Source organism: Sarcophilus harrisii, chromosome 2, assembly GCF_902635505.1.
Source record: "Sarcophilus harrisii chromosome 2, mSarHar1.11, whole genome shotgun sequence".
NCBI lineage: Eukaryota > Metazoa > Chordata > Mammalia > Dasyuromorphia > Dasyuridae > Sarcophilus > Sarcophilus harrisii.
Genome location: NC_045427.1, coordinates 572960679 through 572983447, shown reverse-complemented (window position 1 = coordinate 572983447; position 22769 = coordinate 572960679). Strand labels below are relative to the sequence as shown.

The window sequence follows — 22769 nt, the reverse complement described above, 5'->3', positions numbered from 1 at the left end:
GAGAACTACAGAACATTCACATCTGTCTCTATCTGAAAAAGCACACCTTGAGTGAAATGCGTTTTATCTAAAATACATCAGTTCACCACCAAGAAATTGGCTGGATTAAAAAAAATAAAAATAATAAAAATAAATTCTATAGTTTGGACATGTTCTTGTTTAGCATATTATTATTTTACATCATGACCTCTACAAGTTCTGGGGCACCTTATAAAGTCCTGTGAAAGAATCGTAAAACTGAAACATTAGGGAAAGGCAGGAGAAAGCGTTATTTGAAGGCAACTTCAGATCCATTGAATGACTCACTTGACTGAACCTGCAGGAGAGAAATGGCTTGTGGACTGAAGCCAAGAGAGAGAATACCTCCTGTGGATGAGTGGCACGGTGCCCACAGAACACCATAGGAATATGACCATATCTATCCTGCAATTCTTGTAGCAGACAGAGACACAGATTAAGTTACAGAGACATAATGGACCCATTGACTAAAGAATTTTAATGTAAAAACTTGGGGTTTTAAACTTAATCTTCCAGCAAACCAATGTAGGGCTTTAAATGGTGAAATAGCAAGTCAGGGGCTAAAAAGGGTAAATGTGTTGGTGCATTTGGAACCAATTTAAAATTACTAATGAAATGAGTAGGAAGACTTGCCAACTCACCATTAAAATAAAATAAACAAGCTCACCCTATACACTTCCTCTTTTGCCAGGAGATCTTCCTGGCATAGAATAATGCTCTACTTGCTTTTCAGCCTTCATCAGAAGTACAAAGTTATCAGCATCAGGATCTCCATCTATGTAAGTGAACAATTGCAGTGGGAGTGAGAAGAATCCCCTTTATAGAAAGAAGGAACATCCATCACTACTTAGAAAGTGCCTTGTATATAGTAGGTGATTAATGAAGGTTATTGAATTTTTCAATGGAAACTCAAGTACAAAAAGATTATTTTGGGTAACAATGATTCAGAATTCATGTAACAACTGTTTTGAAAGGGTTTGTTAGATAAATAAGTCATTTCTTCATATTTTTAATTGTAGGGAAAATGTTTATAAAAAGAAAAGTTTTCAAGCACCTAAGAAAAGATTTTGTTGACATACCTCCATTAATTTGGATTGAAACCCATCCCCACCCTCCTATCAATGTGATTAATACAAAGAGAATGAATGTACTAATTGCAATCCATTCTTACTTGCTCATTAAAACAAAACATTAAAAGGTTTCTACTAAGCTATGCTTTGTTAACATAAGTCTGTAAAATTGTCTGTAATGCATACTTTTCATCAATGGAGATTGGCTTTCTTCCTTATTTATGTAGCAGTGATCCTCAGGACTTTTGTCCTCAGGACCCCTAAACTCTTAAATTTTTGAAGACCAAAAGAGCTTTTGTTCATGTAAATTATATCCATCAATATTAATTATATTAGAAGTTAAAACGGACAGATTTTTTAAAAGCATATATTTAAAAGAACAATAATACAATTGCATTTCAACATGAAAAACATATTTTGGGGAAAAACCCATATTTTACAAAATAAAAAAAAAACTAGCAAGAAATATGACATCATTGACACATTTTTGTAAATCTCTTTAATGTCTGGCTTAATTGAAGACAGCTGGATTTTCATATCTGCTTCTGTATTCAATCTGTTGTAATAGGTTGTTTTGGTTAAAGTATATGAAGAAAATTTGGCCCCAGAGATATATAATTGGAAAAGGGAGGAATACTTGAATAGGCAAATAACATTTTTAGTATTATTTTGAAAATATTTTGGCATCACAAACCCTGTGCAAAGGTCTTAAGATCTGCCTGGAACCCAAGAAACTCACTTGGAGAATGGCTGTTCTATATTGAGATTTATTGTAATTCAGTGATCGTTTATGTGATTATAGTTGAAAGCGCATTGATTTTTGGAGCCAGAAGATCTAGATTTGAATCCCATCTGTAGTTTAGTATCTAGATGACATGGGACAAACCATTTAATCTCTCAAGCTTTAGTTTACTTGCATCTCCAAAATGGAGATGATAATGCCTTTCTCACCCTATCTTTGTTCTTATGAGGAAAGAAGCTCCTAAGCCATAGAAATGTGAGTAGAGGCTGTTATCCTCTATGGTGAGATTTAATCTTGATTTTCAGCCAAAATATTAGAAGGAAAGAGTTCAAACTCCTGAACTTATAAATTTAAAACAATTTAGAATATCCTGTAAAAGAAAGAATGCTAGTTATATTTATTCATTTTCTGTTGCTCTTCCAAAACAAAAACAAAAACAAAATCCCCAAACAATTGAACTGTAACAGATGAAAGATAGTGATATTACCCTGGTCTGAAGTGAAAGGCACTGCGGGTGGATCAGCTTAATGGGGCATTAATTGGGTAGCAGGTGAATGTAAATAGGAACCACAGCAGGTATGTAAATAGGCTTGTGGGAGGAAAAGCATTGGATTCTGAGTTCTCTAACTAAAAATAAAGACCTGATGAATTTAGCTTATCTTTGCTGAAATTCTTTCTCTGAAGCTTCTTGCAGGCCCTGCCTATCATGTGATTGATCAGCTTCAGAGCATTGAACAAAGTTGCTTGTGAACTTCTAGTAGGCTCCTAAATCATCTGAGATCCTAGGGGGCAAGAGTTGGAACTGATCATAAAGATCACTTAGTCCAGCATCTTCCTGTTATAGATGAGAAAATATAGACCAAGATCACAGTGTAGGTGTTGACAAATAGAGTGAAGTATTTAAAATTTAATACTTGGACTCCAAATGTTCTTATACCACCTCTCTCTTACAGTTTATTCATTGGTGTTGGAACCTGTATTATGTTTTCCTCATGTGTATTCTAGGGACCTAAAAGTTTGTGGATTAACTATTCATTTAGATAAGATAGTTAATAGGAATGTGCCCTTTACCTTTCATCTTACCTTCAAAGGGCACATGTTTGAATCTAAATACATCCAAGATCATATATGCAAAACATAATTAAACAGGAATTAAGATTGACTTTCTAATGAATGAAATAGAACTTATATTTAAATGGGTCTTGTCCCTTTATAAGTACTGTAATATCCTTGGGAGATTATAAATTCATTCCATAAATGTTGCTGTATAACGTGGTTAAATCACCTCTTTGGGAATTGTCTTCAGCAGCTATTTATACAAGCCACACCAAAAAACCAAGTCATATTACTGTATTAGTTAAACCTCAGTTTTGAACCTAAATGACATGATCTCTATCTAATCATGTCTTTTCTTTTAATCAGACTTCATTAGGAATAACTTGTGTCTTTTAAAAAACAATCATATCACTTATGTTTAAGAGATTAAATTTGCTAACATTAAAAAAAATGATGCTCGGGTTCTGAAGGCAATTTCCAAAGGAATTTAAAAAATATTTTGGGTATTGGTAGCATTGTTAAAATAGGTGTTTAATCTCTTAAAATGGCTATAAAGAGGAATAATGCCTATTTTAAAGCAAATTTCTGGAATACTTGGAAAAAAATCAGTCAAATGACTGCATCATTTCACTGAGTAAATTTAGACTTAAAAGAAAATGTAAGTCATATGAAACTTATTTTTTCTAGATAGATTTTTCTTATTAATGGTATATTAGTAGAAAATCTGGGAGAATTAAGCATTTTGTGCTTTCAGACTAGTTAAACTTTTCAGGCCATATCCATATTTGTATAATATAAAGAAGGTATTTTTGCTTATTGTTATTAAGTCATGTCCAACTCTTCCTGACCCCATTTGGAATTTTCTTGGCAGAAATACTAGAGTGGTCATACTTTATATACTTAAGGGTAATTACTTAGAGAGGGGTAGCTAGGTGGCCCAGTGGATAGAGCACTAGACCTGAAGTCATGAGGAGTCTTGTTCCAGAGTAAGTCTGACTTCAGACACTTATTAGCTGTCATTTAACTCCATTAGCCTCTGTTTCCTAATCTGTAAAATTAGTAGGAGAAGGAAATCGGCAAGCCACTCAGTATCTCTGCCAAGAGAAATCTAAATGAGGTCATGAAGAATCAGACATGACCAAAAGGACTGGACATGACTGAAAGGACTTAACATTTTGGACCATGTCCATATCTATAAAATGAAGAAATTTTATTAAGTCATTCAAAAAGTTTCTTCCAATGCCACAGTTATATAACAGGGCCAGTTAGTGGTTGTTTTCTGAGGCTGAGCTAATCTTTGAAAATTAAAGTTTGCATATGTAGAATATTAGCTGAATAGTATTTTGCACTGAATAACTTGAAATAGATTTACATTACTATGCAGATCTGACTCTTCCTGTATTTCAAGTACTCATTCATTTGACTGCTAATGAGATGTTGGCAATTAAAATACCTTTAATTAAAGAAGATCTGTTGAAAGTAAGGGCCTGCTGTCAGAGTCTTCATAAAAACAGAAAAATTGCTAATGGATTTCAGTATGAATTTTATTTAGAGAAACACAACAAAATACAGTTAGGAATGATCAAGTCTGTTCTGGTTAAAATTGAACTCTGAGTTATGGAAAAACCAATGGAGAATCAGTCTTTATGTTGTCAGAGTATTGAATACTTTTGTATAATTTTTTTTCTTTGCTATAAGGAGTGGGGGTGCATAAGTACTATGATATAAAGACAAAAGGCACCTATAAAATATTTAATTTATAAATATATATATATATGTGTATATATATATATATATATATATATATATATGTAAATTTAGTGTATTCTAGCTGGACCTGGGGGTGCAGAGTGGTAGCCTCAGCTACCTGAAAGACTGTCTGATCTTGTGCTTCCAGGTTCAGAGATTCAGTGGGCTATGCAGCTTCAATTATAGTGAATCCTCTGGATTGAGGAGCCACCATATTGCTTGATCCACCAGGTTGCAAAGCAGCCCAGGCTACAAATAGAGGAGGTCAAAGATTCTATATAGATCAGTAGTGGGATTAGGCATATAAGAAGCTCTTGTACTTTTAATTAGGCAAGATAGAGAGATCTAGAATTAAAAACATTTTTTAAAATTAAATATATTTTGGTCAAGAGCAAAATTTTAAAGAGTTAGTTAACTTTGAGAGGAACATAGCATAGTAGAGAAGGAACTGGTGGTCTCAGAGGCAAGAAGATGTCACTTCAAGTCTGGTCAAGCCATACTGTCTAACTTAACCTCTAGTTAATTCTCTAAAAGTATAAGTTGTAGAGAAGAAGGTGCTTGCTTCAGCTGAACGGACGGCTAAGAGAATATTAAGTTTGGAATCAAGAAGACTTGAGTTCAAATGCAGCCCTCATATACTTAATCGCTGTGTGACTGGGAATCCAAGGTCTATTTGTTTCAAATTTCTTTCCACATCCCAACTTTCCCCATTGTTGTAATTTCGATATATCAGAGGTGGAGGTAAAAAATTAAGTGGGAATTTGAGGGCAGTTTTGTAGAAGCCTCATATAGCACATGAAGGGCAGCAGAAAACACAGAAAAGTTTAGAAACTCAGAAATGCATAGGATATATATATATATATATATATATATATATATATATATATACACACACACACACACACACATATATATATATGTATATGTAGGTAGGTTTAATATTATAAATATGGACCCAAATTTTACAATAAGGTACTGTAGCCACCCTATAAAAAAGAAAGAAAAAAAAATTCTGCCTTCTCCAGTTGGGGAAGGGAGGCCAAAATTTTTTACATGGATTTTACAAATCTTAAGAGCCTGTGCTCCTAATCCCATATGATATGGAAGGGATAACTGTAATAACATCACCTTCCTCAAAGAGTTGTTGTGAAGATCAAATGAGATAATATTTGTAAAACACTCAGCATAGTTCTTGACATACAAAAGATGATGCTTTATATATATATATGCTTCTTCTCCCTCCCCATGTTCACTGGCAAGAAAAATCTCACCGTTTGGAATTTCCCTTATACCACTGAAATCATGGGTCCAATTCCAACCCCTTGCTTTGAGAAAAGTGAGGAGTCTTATTCTTGACTGTTTTAAAGATTATCAGAGATTATAAGAAACCTGTAGCTGGAAACTTGTCCTACATGTAATAACAAATTTCATGGTTGAAGTTGCAACAGGATTAAGTACAATTAATAGTCCTAAAGCAGTAGCTTTATATTTGCTATAGCCATATAACACATAATTAGATTATTAAAAATGGTCTGTTTTAGACTTACTATTACTAAATTGAAATCCAATTATGGTTTTATGGTTTTTCTGGGAGAAAAAGTGCCAGGCTGTACTACTTTAGTCTCTGTAAAAGATAATTTCCTTCTTATATATCAGCTTCATATATATCACAATATATTTTTCGCCAAAAACAAATCTGACCTCAATTATCTTAGAATCAACCTTAGGCTAGATAAAATATATTTTAACAAGCAATATTTATGAGTAATAATATAATTGTGCTCCTCCATATTTGAGGCATTAATAAGGGCTACAGAAGAATTGGTGAAATAACTTTCTAATGGGATGCATGCATATTTTAGAAATATTAAATTGTGTCATCTTAATACAGTGAAAGGCACAGCGCTGCAATATAGTACACAAGGGTAGAAAGACAAAATAGCTTCAGTTTTCAATAATTGGCATTAGTACCATAATAAAGCAGTTGTTTGCAAAGAGATGGGCTGAGGAATCTAAGGCACTCCTGCAGTGTGGATTTAAATGCTAAGTTAAATATTTATGAACCTGTGATTTTTATAATTGATCATTGTGTGATTTATACACAGTAATTATAATTAGGTTGAGGGAGATTTTAAAAAGCCAGTTTCCTGGTAGCTGGAGCCATTAAATAACAGTAAGCTGCCAAAACAAAAATTAGGTGGGAACACACCCATGAAGTGCAAAATGTCTGTCCCCAGTCCTGATTTATAAGGGGTCTCATTACCTTAGCATGTTTCTCAACTCAGTGCCTTATAGGGGCCCTGGGATCCAGGTCAGCTACAATTATTTTTCATGCCTTTGTTTCAGACCCAATTGAACATAAGCAAGTGCAAAACTTCAAAGATCCAGTGTATAACAAAAGGAAAAGGTGGGGGAGGTTGGAAAGGTTAATTAAAAATGTAATGATCGTATTTGCTGAGACAGCACTATTAATCACTTCTGGGCATATGAGTTACACACCATTTTCAGGAGACATTCAATTTTTAAAGGTATGGGGTGGCTTTGGCAGTGCATGCTCTTGAAGATGGGGCAAATCCATGACTCTTTATTTTTACCATTTGAATGTTTTCTCTCATGACTAGGAAATATTATACAGAATTCATGTATATTCACAGGACTGCAGTTGTTTCTAATCTCCCAACATCTTTTCCCCTCCTCTAAAACTCTCCACACCCTTACCCCAGGAGGGCTTGCTTAAGGCATAAAGCTTAATGTAGTTGTATAATATGGAAAAAAAAGAAAAAAAAAAGAACAGTAGAGAGTAATACAATCTCTCTGAAACAGTGGATGTGAACAACAAAATAAACTCTCAAGAGCCAACATGTGCATTTTTAAATGTAATTTTTATCACTTCAGCTGGAAAAGGCAAGAATTTTGAAGGATCAATTATGTGGGTCAAAGCCCTGTATTATCAGATTTGCTATCGGATACATGTTGGCTTTGGTAAAGTAGGATATAAATTTGAAAAATCATAAGCTTTCAGCAAGGATTGTAATGCTCCTGTGAAAATCTGGAACTCTCTCTATTTTTTACTTATTTATTTATTTATTTTTTGCTGTAGCAGCACTTTAGAGGGCGCCCATTATAAGAAAGAGAATAGTAGTTATGTTAACATGGTAATTAATCAAGTCTGAAGGAAAGAGGAAACAAGTTGTGAATTCAATTCTGCAGCAATAAAAAGAAATGCAGAAAGATACCCTGTAAATTGGCAAAGATTTGTAAACAACAGTCTCTCACTGTGTCTTCTGAACTTTCAGAGCAATAAATCACTTCTCATGCAGACCATGTAAATTTTCATATTTTCACCATTCAGTTCCACATCATAATATATAGAAATACATTTCTTGCCCCTGCAATTGTTACTTGTCCTGAAATCATTTAGAATGGTTATCTGGGCCCTGTGTTTGCCAATAACACAGTAGTACTTTCTGAGTAAAAATAATTAGAGGCTCTGGCCTGGGCTTCTAGTGATAGTATTTCAAATCACACAAAACTGGCCCCTTTGATTCAGTTCAGTGTGTGAATTGTATAGGGAATAACTGAATTTCTTTCTCTAGAGGGATTTAGAATGTGAAAAGCTCTTCCAGGGCACTATTTTCCACCTATGATTTTACACATAAGGCAGGAGTCTTTAAATTTGTATTTCTCAGATTTTAATTGTAGCATCGGCATACCAGTGCAAGGATGGGCAAACCCCAAGCAAGCTGGCTATTTTGTTAAGATACTTCACTGAAGTGTTTTATGTTCTCCTGTTGAAATGGAACTTAGAAGTTGTTCTTAGCTCCATCAGTTCTCTGTGATTTCATCGTGTATGGACTTCATAAAGTTCTTCATAAGGAGGAATCACAATTTCTCTCAATGTGAAATTGTCTTCTTGAATTGCTCTGGATTCAGTGAACCATCTTGGTGAACAACCTTCTGATTATGATCTGAACTTCATCCAGACCAATCCTTTGGCCCCAGAAGTTTTCAGTCCATAGTGGTTTGTATTCCACAAATATGATCTGTGAATCCTTGAAAGACTGAAGGAAGACTTTATTAGACATTTTGCCTTAACTAACTTAAATCATCATGTCCTACCTTAACTGTTTTTACTGTATTTTCAAATATAACTGAAATAATTAGAAGGATTTATAGTTACCAAAGAGCCATTAAATATGATATCAAGAAAGGGTTTTGGAGGGGTCTCTTAGCCAGGTTCTTCATTTTATTGCAGGGGAAACAGGGTTAGAGGGAATGGTGTGCTTGTCATATAGCCAGTTTGCTACAGATTTGGGATTAGAAAATGAGTCCCTTGATTTTTTAAAGTCTGGTTTGTCCATTGCTCTAGACATTTTCAAGTAGCGTGCTGTCTCACCTTCTCACCTTCGTAGAGATGAGGATGGGGGGACTCTTGTCCCTTCTTTTCCCCCATCTCCACCTAATAATATTTCTCTCCTTATCCAAAGGCTCAGCTTCTGCCACCTCAATAATATTCCCAATGAGGAATGATTTTTCCTTTCTTGAATTTTTTTCTATTGCCCTGTTTAACTCCAGTTAATCATTTTTCTTGTTTGTTGTATAGTTATTTCATTGCATGTGCCATTCTTCTTACTTGATTTTTATTTCTTTGAATGTGAGCACTGCCATTTTTATCTCAGTATCTCCTAAGTCTTTTATGGGTACCTCTCAACTTAGTAGACACTAACGATGTTTATTGAATTGAATCAAAATACCATTGAAACAGACTTTGGACAGAGAGGCTTAAAACAATGATTTAGAAAACAATGAGTAAACTGCAAAGTAACTACATGATTATGTCTAACTTTGAAATAAAAAAGCTGGCTAATTTGTTTTGTACATAATAAGTAGTAATTGTGTTAGAGAAAGATGACATTAGCCAATCAAAGTCCCTCCCCATTCCTTCCCCCAAAGAATGATTATGACCATAGAGTTTTATTCCTGAGAATACTTTCCATTCAGACAACATCCCTTAAACATTCTGCAGAGTTAAAGAATGAATAACAGCAGATGGAGAAAAAGATTAGAGGTATAGGCAAGGGAGAAAAGCTACATTTTAGAGAGAAGTTCTGAAATGAACTGGGGATTAGATGATGCTAGAAGAGTTAAAGGAAAGATGTTCAGATTGATGATTTGCCATGCAGAAAGGAAATTCTCTTGTATTTACATGGTGCATCTACTGCTGGAAAGTTGGTACAAGTCATATTGTGGTTAATTGAACAATTTTCTCATTGACTTAACTCCATTCCTGATGATTGATTTTCAATTGGTAGTGACTTAAAATGTTTTAGCCCTCCTCCTCTACAAAGTCACGTAATTAAGGATCTATAATCAAATATTTATGTCCACCAAGGGACCCATATAATGGACCTGACAATCCTCTTGTAAGGCAAAACAAAAGAAAACTCATATTTTTTCAATTTTTTAAAGTTCATGTTTGTGAAAATTGAACTTTCTTAGAGCAGGACATACTGGCATTAGTCATGGATATTGAAAAAAAACAAAGGTTCAAGTAGAATAGTTCTAAAAAACAAAGGAGATCAAATAGACATATAAATGTCACAAGCAATCCCACAAAAGCATCTGAAAACAAAGAGATTGCTTTTAAGATAGATTTAGCAATGAGATGGATGAGATGGAAGAATATATTTAAAAATAGAACTACTATGATTTCATGAATTTTTACTATTGTTTATAACTTACAATGTTATAGTTTGTATGTATAATGAGTCTATATTAATGACAAGGCCACAGAACTGGGAGAACATTAATATTTTGAGAAGCAGCAATGTGATAGGAGGCTTTCTTTACCTTGATATCAGAAAAACTTGGATTCAGATCTTACCTATGATACATACTATAGTAGTGTGAGTGCAAAAAAGTAGCTTAATCTCTGATGGTCCCAAACAATTCTCTACGATTCCTGAATTGCAGAATAGCTTCTGAGGTATATTAATGAGGGGATATCCTCTCAGAGTCAGACAACTCTAACTCTCTTAAATGTAAATGTGATAAATAAATGACTGTTGAGCCTAATGGAGTAAATGAATGAATGACCACCTTTGTTTAAGGGCTCATTGTGAATCAGAAACTATGTTAAGCATCAGAGATACAGAAATAAAAAAGCAAGATAGTTATGTCTTCTAGAAAGGCAATTTCTTTTGGGGGCAGGGATAGGGTTGGAGGGGACCCCGTATAGAGGAAAGATGGCCAGGAAGTAGTGTTTTGGTTACAAAAGTCATAGGGATACTGAATGGAGTCATAGAACAGTTGAAAACAGTTGAGAAAGAATGTTATTAATCTGATTGTTGTTTCCAGAGCAAAAGGGGTGGACAGAAGGGAGGAGGGAAAGAAGTGTGGAGTATGGAAATATGAAGATAACTGGAAAATAAGAATATGGTGGTCTGAGTTAAGCAAGTGAAGTATAATGAACTAAAAAATGCAGTGAAGTCCAGACCAGAGGTGGGATGTGTATCATGGGAACATGGCAAAGATCATTAAAATAGTAACATAGTGTTATGGGTCTAGAAATAGTGAAATTTTGCCATTTGGGAGTCCAATTTACATAATTTTCCAAATAATTACACTTTATTTTAACCTTTTTTAAAAAAAAATTGAATACCCAATTCTCTTCTCCTGCAAATTTTTCCCTACCCATTTAGAAGACAAGCAACATATCAGTTATAGATGTGAAGTCATATGTGCTCATTAGCCATGTTGCAAAGAAAAAAAAAGCAAGGAAAATAAAGTGGAAAAAATATGGTTTGATTTGCGCTCAAAATTCATCAATTCTCTCTCTGGATACAGACATCTTTCCTCATAAGTATTTGGAATTGTCCTGGATCATTGCATTAATTGAAGTATCTAAGTCAGTTGCTAATATTTTAAAAAGGAGAATGTACTCTGGATTGGTATGCTGCCAGATTGCAAGAAACACTTGAACCACTTAAGGGTTTGCTTTGTATTTGTGGTCTGGATTTGCGAATCCAGAGTTTTCTATCTGTCTAAAAAAGGAACCAAACAACAAACAAAAGCAAACAGGAGCTAAGATAATTCAGGTTATTGGAAAGGACGTCAAGTGCCTAAAGATCATGTGATGATGAAATCACACTATTTGAGCCTTGTGAAATCAGTAGAAAGTTATCTTGAACAAATGCCAGGCACATGGAGAAATAAACCAGTTACATTCAGATCCACAGCTGCACCAAGCAATTTTGAGACACTAAAGTAAGCTTTAGTTGTTGAATTTATTGGATAAAACATTGAATTTATTGGATAAAAATGTGTATAGTTTGGGAGCATACAGATTTGAACCTTATGGTCTGAGAAAAATGAATACACCTACAAATTGCTTACTGAGTTAAGGTTTTGGAATGACTAGTTTGTCTCTCCCTAAGACATGATATTTTATGCTCTCCTGACTATCTATATATTTTCTTGTCTACCTAGCCTTCTGTGAATAGGTCCTTGGTCTCTTGCCACTATGTAATGGACTTCCATGTTACAGCTTTTCTAGTTTTTTTGTAGACATTGTTGGGCTTATATTTTTACCCATACATAGTTTCACAGATACTTTCTATTGACCTAAGTAGGTGTCTAGTTGTTATAGAACCTGGTATAGGTTGACTGTGTCTAGTAGTGGATGAAGTCAGGAAGACTGAAGTGTTTCAGGTTGTTGTTGAGGTTCCTCCAACACTTACTAGCTGTTTGACTCAGGGTAATACCCAATTCCTTTGTTGTTTCAGTTTCCTCATCTATCCCCAGCTGTACAACTGGGTTCTTATTGGCTCTTAGGTTTTATTTTTCTGACTGTAGAATCAGATATAGGAAACAAATAAATTTTGGGTTGAAAAGCTGCTTCCTCCATCCAAAATCCACCATCCTTCTTTGTATTATCATACTACCTGTTGTAGAAATTGTGGAATGAAATTGTGGAAGGATTTTCCATATATTGACCAGTAAGAGTAATGAGAGCTGGGTATATCAAGTCTCAGGATGATCACTTTACCTGACTTTACTCCCCTCACCTCCTAGCTGTGGTCTGAAGACCATTGTATCTGAGAGAGGTCCAATGAACGGGGAAGACCCAGTTACATGGTTCCCTTCCAGCATTTGAGCACTGGACACTTTTTGTACCCTATCTTCTTGCCCAACTTTACATTTTTTCTACATCTATCTCATTTTAGATTATAAACCTTACCTTTATGAATTATAACATTCCACATTAAAGGCAGATAACTTTCCACCACTTAACTATATGACCTACTTAACTTGTTCCTGAAACTTCCCTTAACTTCCAAAGCAGCTGTTAAGGACTAGATAATGGGTTAATCAGAAGGAAAATGTTCATATGTGTACACACACACACACACACAAACACACATACACACACACCAATAAAACAATTCCAGTGAAGGTACTAGCATAAAGTCTTATACAGTGAAAGTTTGTATTGAATAAATTAATTAAATAATAAATTAATAGTATTTATTTTGTGCTTATCATATACCACTAATTCTGTAAAACTTTTTATTTTGTTTATTTATTTAATTCATTTATTTTATTATTTTTTCTTTTATTTACTTTTTTTTTTTGGCTGATACAATTAGGGTTAAGTGACTTTCCAGGGTCACACAGCTAGGAAGTGTTAAGTATCTGAGACCAGATTTGAACGCAGGTCTTCCTGAATTCAAGGCTAGTGCTCTATTCACTTCACCATTTAGTTGCCCCAATGTACTCAGTTCTTGTTCAGTCAGTCTGTAAGCATTTATTAAGTATCTCTTATTTGCCAGGCATTGGTAAGTTCTGGGAATACAAAGAAAGACAATAATTAGTCTCTGTATAATTGGTAATCTCAAGGAGCTCACAATCTGAGATAACATGAAAGTAATTCATATTTTCAGTCTATATTTATTTTTATATTGTACTAACAAGATATTTACAGAATAAATTGGAGGTAATCACTCCAGGGAAAGTACTAGCATAAAGCAGGATCATGAAATGTGTTTTTACAAGATATAGTTGTAGCTGGGATTTGAAGGAAGCCAGTTAAGTCTGGAGATAGACATCTTGTTCTGAAACTACCTATGCAACCTATGTATATATGTATATGTGTATGTATGTATCCCATAGTCGTGACAATTTTTTGTAAACTTTCATATAACTTATTACTGCCTTGTTTCAATGTCCTATGACTTAAAACTGTATAGCAGTTTTATAGGAGGCGTTTTGTCATGTGTAGAGAGAAATCCTAGCATAATATTGTGTCTTCTGGGCTCATATAACCATGTAATTACTCTGTAATCATATAGTAATTAGCATGTACTATATGCATTTATTACATAATTACATTTCTGGAAGATTGCATGGCAATTATACTCTCATTCAGCATATCATTTTATATACTGTATAATGAACAAGTGTATAATTTGTTGCTTTTGATTTTTATCACAGTTTCAGTTTACAAACCAGTAGTTGGCAACTTCTCCTACTCTCCTCCCTCTCTTTGGTTAGATTCTAACTCTAGTTCTTTGATGGGATCCTAAGTTTGTTTTGTTTGGGGGCAGCAGAGTACAGAAGGGTGGGGTACACTGGCCCAACATGTCTGGGCTCCATTGCAATTTCAAAGTTTTTCAGCCCAGTCCAACGAGGTAAAATCACCCTTGGTTGTCACCAGTGTTCATATTCATAACACTTTTTGTTATTAAGTTTTTAGCCTAAAGGGGAAAAAAAGGGTTGATATGAGTTTCAAGCATTTCTAAAGGCAGGGCAAGATCCCAATTAAAATTAGAAGTGAGCATAAACCGAAAATCTGGAGTACACTCATGGCAATTTTCCCCCTTCCTTTCCTTTCTTCCTTTTCCAGTGGAGACTATTTCAAAGGGGAACAATTGTCTGGATGCGGCCAAAGCCTGCAACCTCAATGACACATGCAAGAAGTACCGATCGGCATACATCACCCCTTGCACCACCAGCCTGACCAATGAAGTCTGCAACAGGAGGAAGTGTCATAAGGCTCTTCGGCAGTTTTTTGACAAGGTTCCCCCAAAGCACAGCTATGGGATGCTCTTCTGTTCATGTCAAGACATAGCCTGCACTGAGAGAAGAAGGCAGACCATTGTGCCCCTGTGCTCTTATGAGGAAAAGGAGAAGCCAAACTGTTTGAATTTGCAGGATTCCTGCAAGACGAATTACATCTGCAGGTAAGAGAGCTGGAAGTGGGGTGATTAATGAGGTGGCCCAGAAAACCTTCAGAGTTACTCACATGGTGAAAGCTCAATTTTCAGTATTTCTACTGGTTATAGGACAGTAAGAAGGAAGAAAGAAACCCCAAACACAACTTGCTACCCAGTAGAATAGCAAAAACCAATTTCTGGTTCTAGCATGCGTTTCTCCAAAGGTCCTTTGTGCTCACATGTTGAGAATTTCTGAAGCACCAGGATAGTAGACAGAATAGCTTCATGAGCAAATTAGGAGGAAATGTCTTTTTTTCCTGGGTTTCCCTGAAATTGTTGTTTTTTCATTAGAATATCTTGTTAACTAAAGAATGGAGAGGGTAAAAGTATTTTTTGAACTTCCTCACTGATGCTAAAGAAAATATTTTGAGCGTTGAATGTTTGCCAGTGGTATCAAGCTAATAAATCAAAAGCAAGAGAGCTTTTGACTGACTTAAGGAAGATATTTTTGCTACATACCCTGTATCCTGCTTCTTCCCCACCCTCTTAGGTGATAAATATTGTAGCAAACTACAAAGGAAAACCATAGTATCTCCATACCTAGAGAACAGACAATTTTCTCTCTCAGAAGAAAGATCATTTAGCTCAAGTTGGAGGAGAGAGAGGCTAATCAGACAATTTCTTGCAATCCCTTTCAACTTTATGAATCATAGTATAGTGGAATGAACCTAGGAATTAGTGTCAAAAAAGCCTGAGTTCAAATCATGTGTGATTTATGCCAGTTATAATTTTTCAAGGGCCTCAAGAATCAGTTTCTCTGTTCCTCAACATGGTAAGAAACCAAGGATCTTTTTTCTTCAATCCCCTTTCCTTCAGTATATCTTGGTCTATATATATGTAAAATGAGGTGGTATTGGGTGGTGATGGTGATTTAAATGAACTCTGAAATCTTATTATCTCTGGTTAATTGAATTTTCAAGCAAGCCCATTAATCAGAAATCCCTTTGCATTTTAATTCTCTTTAAAAATCCCTCTAAAATATTATTATTTTTGGTCATAGTGGGAAGAATTAATAGAGTCAGAACTTTCTTTGGTGATTGAACTTTTTGCATTTGGTGACTATTCTAAACATAGTGGCTCATTGTATAAATGTTAGACATTGAAGGTAAAGATGATTAGGCAAAAAGAATACTTGATCCCAGAATATTAATATAATGAAAGAGAATACTAAAGCTAATATGAGATATTTTATTACAGTTTGTAGCTTTATTCTAAAACCAGAGTATGGAAAAATTCTGCTAAATTGAGAGTGAATTGCATTTCTCCTTCAAGGAGGTTTTCCTACATTGCGATTTCCAGACATTGGCTACATTATTCTTTTCTTAACTAGCTCTAATGAGCTTTATTAATTAAATAAAATTTGTACACACTTTAGTTACTTCAAAATTCACATTGTTTAAGATCATATTTCATCTTTTTTTAAAATAGAGGCAAGTGTATAATAGGAAGATAAAATTTAAAAAATAGCAAGACTTTAGTTATTGGCTTGGGCAAAGGGCAGCTATGTGAGCAAGAAGCTTACCCCAGTTTCTAAAGTCCAAATAAATATGTCAGCTGGATCTGACTATGGGAATGTTATATTAGCCTTGGTATGAAAAAATCAAGGAGTGTCACCCTGAGTAGCCAGTGGAAGCAGAGGCTCTTGGTTAATACTAATCAATGGATTACAGATAGTAATTAGAAGGACTTAACTACTCTGGTTATTGGGATTGTTGTTTGGATTGCTCATCCTCAAAAGAGGTCCATGACATCAGGAAGGAAATGGTATAACTTGCAAGTGAACTGGATTTAAATGAGGCAGGGCTGTGCAAAGTCATCAGCCACACTCTGTCCTCCAAAGCCATCCAGTGGTAAGGTATAGATCAGGACAACTGAAAATGGCCCCTGATGGAGTGGGAGACCTTGACCTTTTTAAAATAAAGTCTTTCCCATGTCTCCATTTTACTGAGTCTAAATCCAACCAGTGATTCAGGCTAGGTGAAAAATAGAGCAAAGAATGTCTTCTTTTACCTAGTAAAAAAATCAGTCTGAGAGAAGACCCTCAAGGTTTTGGGCCACACCAGAAATAATTGCTGTTTATACTCACTCTGAAACATCAAAATCCACACAATAACCCAATGAGGCTTGGACTGGCACCCCTTGTTGGCCAATCAATGAGAGCCAGGAACCAGAAAAGCAGTGAAATATCTGCAGATAGTGGGGTCAGGAAAGCATTAAAAAGTTTAATAGGGTGATTAAATAGACAATCTATTGTAACAGTGTTCTGAAGAACCTTAGATCCCAAACCTACATGACTATCTCTTTCTACTCCTCTGACAAAAGTCTTGAGTATCACAAGTACCAAATCTCTCAACTGGAGTCATACTCACTCCTTTGATATAAGATAAGGACAAAGTGGGATGGGTTTGGGAATATTAGAGCCATGCTTGCTCTAAGGCATAACCTAATCAACAACCATTTATTACATGTAGCAGGTACTTGTGTGAGGTGCTGAGACCAAAAAGAATCAGTCTCTGCCTCCAAGAACTTACATTCTATTAGGAAAAGCAACATATGTACAGTTATATGCAGAATAAATACTTAATGATAACAATGGTAACAGCTAGTACTTAGGTAGCATTTTAAGGTTTGCAAAAGGCTTTATATATGTCATTTTATTTGATATAGTAATGGGAACTGGGATTGTAGGGAGAATGTCAGTAATTTTTGAACTGAGTTCTGAAGGAAATTAGAAGAGGCAGAGACTAAGAGAGTGCATTCTTAGGGGACAGCCTATGCAAATACAGAGACAGGAGCTGAAATATCATGGGTCCCAGAAATCCAGTTTGGCTGCACTCTAACGTGTGCAAGGGGGATTAAAAAAGCTAGACAAGTAAATTGGAGTCTGGTTCTGGAGGTCTTTAAACATCAGAGTTCAAGGGAAGCTCCCTAACTCCTGCACATACCTTCGCTGAGGCTGCCAGCCAGGATTTGGAAGTCCCAGATTCACTTAGATTTTTTTTTGAAGAACTAGGCTAGTCTTTTGTGGATATCTTTCTCTTACATATGCTGTGAAGTGCCATAAATTGAGATTTTCTGCATCCTGGAAGATAGTATCTCTGGTACAAGTCCCATTTTGCACCCCATTTTTGCACAGCTCTTTTTTTTTCTATCCTGGAGTTTAGGTTTGGGTTTGCTTAACTCATCAGTTTTCTAGCTACCACCAATATAACTGGCTTTCTAGGACTCCTGGACCCCCTTCAGGACCTCTGCTCCTGCTCCCTGATATTAGCAGTCAACTTCTTGGGTTATTGCAAGTAATTTACTATGAAGCACTATAGGGGAACATTCAATGAAGGGAGGACATCAGTTATAGGAAAAAGTTAATGGTTTTGCAATCTCCAAAGAGTCTTAGTCCTATTCTCCAGCATGAGCTTCAGGACATTTAATCTTCTCTACTTAGCTTCCTGCTGCCTGAAAAGACCTTGCTTTGAATCTTAATATTAAATCAATTCTAGTTTTATTATTGTGGGATTGGTTAGTCAGATTTTATTTCTATAAGACTCTGTAATTTCCTTCTCCATTCCTTAGGACAGGGGAAGGGAGGAGTAAGTTCTGATTTTCTCCCACCCTCTCTAGTAAATCCATTGTATGACTGTTTTTTACCTGTATCCTGCTTGCTATAGCCTGGGAAGTCTATCCTGACTGCATTCCCTTATTCCAAAGTGACTTCCTAAAGTCCTAAAATTATACCTTTGCTCTATGAAAATAAGTTCATTCTCTCCCCTCACCTCAGGTTTGATTTTTTTCTGAAGCAGATTCTACAGGTCAAGTCTTGGCATCTTTTTTGTCCTTAATAATCTAGTTAATGATGATTAATCTCCTACTAATGCAATGTTCTTGCAAGCCATCATGACCTCTATTTTATTCTAGGCTTCTCTGAGTCTAGATCTCCTCATTCCTTTAGATCATGGTTCCTCATGCTAGGTAGGGGTCTGCAAACTGTTTTCTTGTTCTTTTTTTTTAAATTAATAATAGTGTTTCAATATGCTTAGTTTTCTTTATAATCCTGTTGTCATAACAAGGGTACCAAAGCACATTGTCCAGGGAGCCCAAAACAGAAAAGGGTTGAGAAGCCTGTAACTTATTCTCTAGTTTTAAACCTGGCAACCACATGAGACTGTCATGGGCTTTCTACAATTGGCTAAAATCCACTTACCTGATAGCATTTTTTATTCAGTGTTAAAGGAACAGTTATTCCTCCTCTCCCCTTGCTAAAGAGTAATTAGGTTTGCCTTATACATTCTTCTGTTAGATAAAACCTAAAGGTTCCATGATGCTATAGTAATTATATTGGGATATATATATATATTGTGGACACAAAATATTATCAATATATTTGTGCTTATGATCCTAATAATCTGGCAGGATCATTTTACTTGCTAAGCCCAAAGATTTTCCCTAAAATGAGTTTTGCTCTTCAAAATAGTAAATTCATTTTTCCTCTTATTAAACTGTGGAATAAGAGAGCAGACTTCTTTCTTCAAATACCAGACCTGATGACATGATCCCATTGGAGAAAGTCTCCTTTCCCTTCTTTGCACAAAATGCATCATAATGATGAAACTCTATGATGGTTTGTGTGAACTGGGATAAGGCAGCCTTTGGGGGATTAATTTCACTAAGGATGTCCAATAGGAAGTGTTCATCCATATTTGGCACTTAAGAATTCTTTTTTCAATTTGATTATTATGTGTTGGGCACTATGCTGAGCACTGGGAATACAAAAAAGAAAGCAAAAGACAGCTTTTCCCCCCAAGGAGCTTACAATCTAATGGAATTTTAAGAATAGTAACTTTTGATGGGAGAAACTTTGTGAGGCTGTCAGATGAGACAAGACAAAAATTTGATTACAAGATCCTTTAAAATTGTGGGATATCTCTCTGAAGGAAATACCACCTTGTTTTCCTCATTTCAATTTTAGCACTGGATTTGGTTCTGAAAGTTTTGAAGGGATGAGGTTTGAATGCCTGGATTTCAGGATAAGAAAGAAACTTGGGAGGTATCTATAGAGCGGCCATTGTTTAAAACATCACTTTGAGCACTCCTGAACAACAAAGACCACTTTGGTTTTCTAGGTTCACATTCATGAGAGACTCTCAGTGAGAGGAATTTAGCTCTGGCTGCTGAGTCTCAGTAGGCTGGATAAGAATTCTAAAGAGAGGAACGTTACATGTTTGAGCTGAGTCTGCAATCCATTCTATTTTGGACAAAGTATTGGACTTAAACTGGCCATCTCATGCACGTGGACCTTGGGGGGGGCATTGAGTACCTGGATGGCAAATATCCCCTCTATTTGATAGACACTTTGAAACACATCTCTTATGACTGGGCTCAGTAATCTCATTTTTTCTCCTAAGGACAGACAATATCATTGTTTTATGTTCGCAGATTGTTGGATAGTCTTCACAGTGGTCCTTAAAATGTGATTTTTATGTACTGTCATTCACGGCTGATGTCTTGTGATTGGTAGTTCAGGGAATGGGCTGGTGGCCTTGCTCAGATTTTTGGCACTGATACAGAAAACTGAGTTCAATAGGAAATCTTTCTCCATCTTCAAAGCCCGTTAGCAGCCTACTAAGTTAATTTGTCTCTCTTTGATTGATGGCTTTTACACCCTGTCTAAATGATTTCCTGGGAAGGTGAATTAGGGACCGCCTCTTGGCGCTGCCCCCATTGTCCTGTAGTTTAGCCTCTACCCTCCTTATCTGAAGAAGCTTGGACTTATTACTTCTGATTAGCCCCTCTTTGTCAGCTGCCGTAAAATGTAACTGAAGCCGCTAGATTCGTTAATGGTGTTTTCTTTCTCTGGGTTTCATTAATTTCTTCCTTAATTTTATGCTTTTTATTCCATCATTTCTCAATCCATCTTGGGGAGACGGCTGCTATTACGACTGCCCGGAGTAACAGCTGGCCTTAGCTAGAGCCTGTATGTTTGCCGGTTTCACATTACATCCCTTCTCAGTCTCACATCTCTCAGAGACACTGCCAGGATGATTTAAAGCTTTTTTTTAATATCTCGAAGGCAAAAAGATGATGAGGGAGGAAATCACTGCAAAAAACTATATTCTTAGAAAGCTTGGAGTTTCAAATGTTCTATCCTGCGCTCCCCACGAGTTACTATCAAAGCTCTTTTTATAACTTTCCCTGTCTTTCCTGCTTTTCTCTCTGTTACATGCAGACTTCTTTTCCCTTGTGAGCTGACAAGAGACTCACAGCAAAACTTGCCTTTTCTGCCTTGCATAACCAAACAGATGAGAAGCAGCTAGCAGCTCGCTAGCTTTTGGTTTTGAGTTCCAGTTCTCTTGGAGAGTTGTAAAGATGTAAAAAAGAAGCATTTCTGCTTTGAGTTGTTTGAAGGAAAAGCAAGTTGCATAGTCTTAATAGAAGGGCTGGGATAGAATTTAAAAGGCTCTTAGTTTAACCCTAAAGCAAGGTTTCCCTTCTGTCATTATTTCACTTCCCATGATTCCATTTTCATAGAATGTCAGACTTGGGCTCTAATTAAAGAATGCTACCTTACTCCTGATGCATTTTTCTTCTCATCAAAATTAAAAAATGGTATCTCCATCCTACCCCCTCCAGGTCTCTTTTTCACTATGATCTAGATCACTCCCGTATCAGAACCAAAAAAAAAAATCTTAGAGATGTCATATATATATATATATATATATATATATATATATATATATCAGTAAATAGTTATTAAATGCTTACTGCACTGAATTTTTTGTTCACCCTCTTCTTCCCATTTTATAGAAAACAGCTGGGGGTGGGAAAAGAGGGCAGAGAGAGGGAAAAGTGACTTGTTCTGGTCAGTAATCAATAAACATCTAACAAGCTCCTACTATGTTCTAAACTCAGGATATATAGAGACAAAAAATAATGTCCTGACCTCTAGGAGCTTTCAGTCTAATGGGAAGAAAGAAGCAAACAATTATGAACAGACACGTTATTTGTGGGATAAGTAGGAAATAATTAAAAGGAAAAGGAAACTAAAATTAGAATTAGGAAAGGGATTTCAGATTGGACTAAAAGGAAATCATTAGGAAAAGATAAGGAGGGAAAACACTCTAGGGGATTTCCAGAGAAAATGTCCAGAACTGAAAAATGGAGTATCTGGTTTGAAAAATGGCAAAGAGGCTTATGTCCCTTAGGTCCTACTGTGTGTTAATATCAAAACCAGGAGAACCAGGCTTTTTAAAAAATAATATTGGATCTATTCCCACAACAGCAGCCTGGAACACTTAGAGAAATGTTTTGAGAAATAGTGTTTTTCTTTTGTAAGAGCTGTAGTTTGGAGTTAATAGGAACCACTTCAGAAGATCTCTTAGTTAAATTACTCCTTCAGTGACCTAATGGCCTCAAAGTGTTAACACGCCTTTAAAAGGTATGCAATTTCATCCTAGATTCATTCCTTATACCCCGTGAACTGTGGGCGCTTGGGAATCAAGTATATTCTTTACTAGCCTATGCAATTTCACAAGCTAAGACAAATGATGAAAAGAACTATTGGGCAGAAAACGAGATGTATGTATCACCAAATCTCTACTTGTCTGAACATGCAGCAAACACAAGAGAAAACAGTTCAGAAGATAATTAATGCTTAAAACTAGATGGGTAGATTAATTTGGCAGTTAATTTTATTTTACACTGATTCATTCACAAATGGAAATCAGCAATTAGACAATGCAGACATTTGAACCATGGAAGAAAAGGTTCAGGGATATAAGGAAATACAAGTAAAACATTTTCCAGTTCATTTAAGCAGTTTTTATTTCAAAGGATTACAAGGGTATCTTTAGAAATGCAATCAGGGCT

The 22769-nt window shown here is 35.7% G+C and overlaps 1 protein-coding gene across 2 annotated transcripts in view; it reads left to right on the top strand.

The window, feature by feature from the left end:
• GFRA1 (GDNF family receptor alpha 1) overlaps nucleotides 1-22769 on the top strand; it is a 309354-nt gene that overhangs the window by 184330 nt on the left and 102255 nt on the right. For both annotated transcript variants that reach the window (XM_031955918.1, XM_031955917.1), the window contains one exon: nucleotides 14540-14876. In XM_031955918.1, coding sequence (XP_031811778.1) covers nucleotides 14540-14876 — 337 coding nt within the window. The remainder of the gene's footprint in view (nucleotides 1-14539; nucleotides 14877-22769) is intronic.